Source organism: Mobula hypostoma, chromosome 3 (genome assembly GCF_963921235.1).
Source record: "Mobula hypostoma chromosome 3, sMobHyp1.1, whole genome shotgun sequence".
Taxonomy (NCBI): Eukaryota; Metazoa; Chordata; class Chondrichthyes; order Myliobatiformes; family Myliobatidae; genus Mobula; species Mobula hypostoma.
This window is the reverse complement of record NC_086099.1, coordinates 103,886,179-103,892,255: the sequence shown is the minus strand read 5'-3', so window position 1 is coordinate 103,892,255 and position 6,077 is coordinate 103,886,179. Positions and strand designations below refer to the sequence as shown.

The 6,077-nt window shown below is 40.2% G+C and overlaps 1 protein-coding gene across 1 annotated transcript; it reads right to left on the bottom strand.

The window, feature by feature from the left end:
• Positions 1-351: 351 nt before the first annotated feature.
• Positions 352-4,316, bottom strand: LOC134343491 (interleukin-8-like). The gene is made up of 4 exons (XM_063042210.1): positions 4,256-4,316; positions 3,585-3,714; positions 1,806-1,885; positions 352-579 (listed from the first exon to the last, which is right to left on the bottom strand). The coding sequence occupies exons 1-4, from the start codon at positions 4,314-4,316 to the stop codon at positions 560-562; spliced, it is 291 nt and encodes a 96-aa protein (XP_062898280.1). The 3' UTR covers positions 352-559.
• Between the last annotated feature and the right edge of the window lie 1,761 nt (positions 4,317-6,077).

Here is a 6,077-nt window from a genome sequence, read left to right as displayed (position 1 = left end):
TTTTCCTTATGTATCCATTTGGAAATTAATTACTGAGTTATTCTATAATCACCTTAATGCTAAACTTCAACAACTGGCACTCATTTGATTTAGCCTTTTCCACAGGTTCAAAAATCTACTTGAACACTGTGTGCAGTTTGTTTATTAGAAACAATTTCCACAAATCAGTTGAATTCAATTGCAGAGTGTCATATGATGGTATCAGCGTAACACTCAGGAGTACCAGAATCTACTTTCATTTCCACAAATATCAAATGGAATCTCCAACTTGGCACAAAGTTTAGCAACATATATCAAATGGTTTTTCTCAGAAGTAATCAAGTATAGAGACAGAAGTAAATAAGTCCTGAGTCATGCTAAAGGGTTAAATTATTCACAGTACATAATGAAGCGGAGACAGTGGAATGAACATTGATATCAGAGAGATAATAGCCAGGGCTGAGCTTCCTTCATTGCTCCTCAGATAATCCTGAAATGGAACCCGAGTGTACAAGAGATTATGTTGATGCTGGAATTCCAGAGCAATTTGAATCTTCAACATTGCAGTTCCACATTTTTTTTAGTTCCTGTGTCTGGCACCTGAAATAAAATGAAATAATTTGTCGAGTTACCTGATTTCATAGAGAGTGCATGCCTTCAACAACAGAAGTAAAAAAATTATCAAGCTTACTTTCAACAAAGGGAGCAATTTACTAAATCATGGAAGCAAATCAGCACCTCAGATTTGCAATGACATATAGGATCCAAAATGAACAATATTTAGTACCATTCAGTTTATTGTACAAACTAAAGCCACCTATGTCAGCTGGCATCAAAATCAGAACATTTAGACACAGTTGGTTAAGTGCTAGGCAACACGGGTTATGGTTATCACCAACCAGAGAGAGTGGAATCTCTTGGCAGTCAATGACTCCATGCTGACTTCTATATCATCAAGATCTTACTGATAAGAAAGCCATCTGGACCATCCATATTCAGAAGAATGATGAATACTCTACTCTTATCCAGATTAGTGCAACTCCATCCCCAATCCACTCTGAGTGATACAACTCCATCTCGTACCCTAAACCTTCACTCCTCTGCTGACCATGTTCTATGGCTTCACCCGGTGGTGAAGATCACTATTAAATACTACATTCTTAACATGCCACTTTGCACATGCATCTGTCCTTCATTGATTGGTCTCAGTAAGATCCTTAAGATGTCTCAGCATAGTGGGAGTGAGCAAAAAATTAACCAGTTTTCCAATCACCCTGCTTCTATGATTCGCACCTCTACTCCCACAATTCCACCTCACTCCTACAATCCCACCTCTATGCCTAAAATCCCAACTCTACTCCTACAATCTCACCTCTAATCCTGCAATCCCACCCCTACCCCTACAATCCCACCTCTACTCCTACAATCCCACCTCTACCCCTGCAATCCCACCTCTACCCCTACAATATCACCTCTACTCCTACAATCCCACCTCTACCCCTGCTATCCCAGCTCTACTATAATTCCCTCTGTTCTTGGAATCCTCCCTCTGGTACTGGGAAATCACCACAAGGGGAATGAGAGTGTTGGCTCTGCTGTCAACAGTGATCAAATAGTTTGCTGATGTTGTGGGTTATGGTTTACATATTGATGGAGGGTACTCATGGAAAGTGCCACAAGGTGCCAAATGCTGATGGGAATGTTCAGCAGTGAGAAGCCGACAGCATTCTCCACTACAAAGGATGAGACTCACAAGGTGAAATAGTCATTATGTTTACATTCATTCACAGTAAAATCTAAACGCTTGTCAAATAATAAAGACTGACCTTTGCTAGCTGCTATGAGAACCCGCAACCACTTTGCACCAGGATCCACGCACACTTTCTTCTTATTTTTCAGAGTGATGCTGTGAAGAGAAGGTGATATACGAAATGTAATTCACTGAAACTGGATATAGCACAAAAAAGCAGAGAACTGAAGAAAATGAATCTAACATCTGCAGTAAAAATTCAAACTAAGATGTAAAATGATTTTATGGATCAGAAATAAAATGGATATTTGATAACCAAAGTATGATCAAACATAAGTAAAGTCATGTTGGCATTGAAATTCACCTGTGATGAACAAAACACATCCATTACACAGAATTTTGCATGAAACAATTTTGCATGTTTTTCAAGGGGAATTTATGCCAGAAATTAGTAAGAATATCCCCTTAGAGTCTCTACCCTGAAAGTGCGATAATGGAATCCTCAGCACAAGAATGATATCAAGTTAATTTCTCTAAAGGTTTTTCCAGTACACTGCTGGTGGTAATACCATCACTGTTCCTACCCTACAGTTATTGTCATACAGACTCACTGGCCCAATTCAACAATGTCTACCTGAGCTAGTCCCATTCTACTTACACATGGATCTGTCCGAATTTCTTTTACATGCAGTAATTATATCCACATCTACCACTTCCTCTGACAGCCCATTCCATATATACTGCCCTCTGCATGAAAAATGTAGCCCTTTGTTCCTTTCTAAACCTTTCCACTATCATCTTAAACCTATCCTCCTGATTTTGGAAAAAGACTGACCATCCATCTTATCTATGATTTTATAAATCCCTAAAAGGCTACCCTCAGTTTCCTTCACTCCAGAGAAAATATTCCTGGCCTATCTGGTCTTTCCTTATAACTCAAACCTTCCAGTCTCAGCGGCATCTTTTTGCTTTTTCTTTGCACACTCTCTGGTTTAGTCACACCCAATTAAAAAATACTTTCCATAATACCCAAGCTGCAAAGGCAGCACAGTGACACAGTCAATAGACTGCTGACTCATGGCTCCAGTCAGTTTAACACTATGATGTTCTCCCTGCGTGTGAATGGGCAGTAAGTTTAACACTATGATGTTCTCCCTGTGTGTGAATGGGCAGTAAGTTTAACACTATGATGTTCTCCCTGCATGTGAATGGGCAGTAAGTTTAACACAATGATGTTCTCCCTGCGTGTGAATGGGCAGTAAGTTTAACACTATGATGTTCTCCCTGCATGTGAATGGGCAGTAAGTTTAACACAATGATGTTCTCCCTGCGTGTGAATGGGCAGTAAGTTTAACACTATGATGTTCTCCCTGCATGTGAATGGGCAGTAAGTTTAACACAATGATGTTCTCCCTGCGTGTGAATGGGCAGTAAGTTTAACACTATGATGTTCTCCCTGCGTGTGAATGGGTTTCCTCTGGGTGCTCTGTTTTACTCCCACATTCCAAAGAAGAGTGAACCACAGGCTGACTGGTCACTTTAAATTGCCCCTAGAACAGGGGTTCTCAAGCTGGGGCCTCGTTTAAATTTAGGGGTTCACGTCATAAAAAAGGTTGAGAAGCCCTGCCCTCGAATATAAGTGATAGAATATAGGGAAAATAATTTGTGATAAATGCAGGGCTGTCGGAAATGGCTGCTTAACAGCTGACACAGAATAGGTGGACTAGCAGGCCTGCTTCTGCGCTACGTGATTATTTCAAAGTACAATTTCTGATATGGGTCAAGTGAACCGATTTTGGAACAAGCATCAGAGAGCATGGAAGGTTAAAGGTGATGATCTGACTTGTCTACTCACATGATCTCTGTTGCTTCGCAGTGTGGCCCGCTGGGAATATATCTCAAGCTGTGCATGAGCTTTGGATGAATAACAGCAGAGGTAGTCCTAATGCACTTGCACCGCCCTTGTGTTCCCAGGATTGGAATGCCTGTGGAAAGATTACATTGACTCAGGTTCGCTTATTGCCAAAATCGCAGAAAATCTAACAAACCTTACATTAATCTGAAAGAAATCTCATTTTCAGTTAGATGGATTTAAATATAACCCACTCTCTCCGGTATTGATAACATGGTAGCCTAGTGGTTAGCACAATGCTTTACAGTACATGCGACCTGGGTTCAATTCCCGGCATTACCTGTAAGGAGTCTGTACCTTCTCCCTGTAAGTGCGTGTATTTCCACCGGGTTCCCCCCACTACCCAAAGGACCTACTGGTTGCTAGGGTAAATGATCACTGTAAATTTCCCCTGATTAGGCCAGGATTCGGTCAGGGGATTGCTGGGCGGCGGGGCTCAAAGGGCCAGGAAGGCTTATTCTGCACAGTGTCTCAATAAATAAATAAATAACATGTAACATCATCGACAAAGTAATTTCTTTCAACAAAATAAGCAACATTTGGACCATTAACTCTTCGTATTCATACTCCAGTACGATAATGATTGAAACTCATATTCAAACATCTTAACATACCCTGGGTAGAAAAGGCACAGAGAAGGAAGATGAGGATGGTTACTGTGATCGCACTGTTCATCTTCTGTTCTTTACTGCTGAGGAGATGTCTGCTGAAGGATCTTCTGCTCAAGGCAGTAGGTCTCCCCTGATCAAATTGTGCTGCAGAGATCCAGTGAGCTCCTATTTATGGGATTCCCAGCTTACGTTTGCATCATCTTCTTACCCAAATCTGCCAAACACTGACAGCTTGAGAAAAGGAATTTCCCTGCCCTTAAGACAAAAACTTCATTCACTTTGGCAGTTTTTCACTTTAATATGTGTGTGATGTATAGATGGATTATATATTAAAACGGATGGTCAAAGTTGTTTTTAAAGAATTAAAAATAAAATTTAGGGAAGAGATGCAAAATCCATCTTTGGTAAAGTGGATGTTGCAAAAACAATCACCATTCTCTTTCGAGTAAGTGAAGGACGATGAGTAATAGCATTCAGTTTCAGATTTTATACCTCACTCACTGGGAAATTCCACAGCTCAGGAGAACATACTGACTGTATGGTGAGCTGACACCTGTGATTTCCAGAAAATTCCTCTCCCTTTCATGGTCTCTATGCACCTTAATGCTGCAGGTCTGTAAAGTATGCACAGGTATAAACACGATGGCAACATTGGATACAATCCTCATTTTCTATAAAGTGTCAGCATGTTGACGCAATAATCCTGAATTAACTTTTTTACGCATTGCTTTAATCACTAAGGTGATTTATTTTGTTCTCAGACACTGCCTTGTTCACTTTGATTTCACAAAGCTATTTTTGACAGAGTTGAAGTACAGAAGAGACTTATCAATGAGTCATCTGTAGCAAAATTCAATTTACTTATGCAATAGACGTTCTTTCCCTAATGAGGAATTTCAGATTCTCTGCTTCCACATTTTGCAACAGGCTCAGTAGACAATATCATTTTGCAGACATTGTGGCGACCCTCGGGACAATAATAGCAACAGCATTTCTGAAATTTGGGCTAAAATTTGTGAATTACAAGAATTGTGCCTTCCCAGAGATAGAGACACATTCTGCCCTCCATGACCATATCTTCTTCACCTTATCTACCTGTCCTGCAATCTACCACATTCCACGGACTTATGCACCAGGGTCTCTCTGTTACTCACTACTCCCCTCGGCCTTACCGTTCATTGTGCATGTCCTATCTTTATTTATAATTTCATCTTAAGTACTCCAACTCCTATTTTTTGGAAGCAACTTCCCTTTGCCATTGCTTTGCCCTTGTTAACCAACTGATCACTATCACCTTATAGACTGACATTGTCCACATCACGATGAATAACATAACTAAAATTTTAGCGTAAACTGCAAACTTGCTAATCATGACTGCTGCATTCATTTTTAAAAGTCATTAATGTATTATGTAAGATTATTCTAATTTGATGTAAAGTTGTCCAGCTGAGATACATTGCTGTACATTTACAGAGCTTCTGTTTGACGTCAATTGAGATTTGTTTTTCTTTCTGATGTACTTTCTGCCACAACAGGCAATGGTGAATATAAGTTTTATGACTCCCTTGAACTCAATTGCTAAACACAGTCGCATGATCACAGCAGGTAGAAATTAGTCCTTGTCTCCATCCGCTAAATGTGACCAAAGTGTTGGTGTCCACTTGGCATGTCCACCTCCCCTGATTCATTGGACCTGATTTTGGGAAGAGGAAGACAATGCATGTACTGCTATGCTGCACATGTAATACCAGTGACTGAGCAGGAATATCTAAACCAGCATTTGTGAACCTACTGAATAGGAAACATCAGCTCTCTGGCAATTTCT

What these genes read in the sequence shown, in the direction of transcription:
- LOC134343491 (XM_063042210.1), bottom strand. Translation starts at nt 4,316, where the DNA reads ATGAACAGTGCGATCACAGTAACCATCCTCATCTTCCTTCTCTGTGCC. An exon ending in TGCGAAGCAACAGAGATCAT is followed by an intron (nt 1,886 to 3,584) that starts GTGAGTAGACAA and finishes TTCTCTTCACAG; the next exon opens with CATCACTCTGAAAAATAAGA. An exon ending in TCTCATAGCAGCTAGCAAAG is followed by an intron (nt 580 to 1,805) that starts GTCAGTCTTTAT and finishes ATTTTATTTCAG; the next exon opens with GTGCCAGACACAGGAACTAA.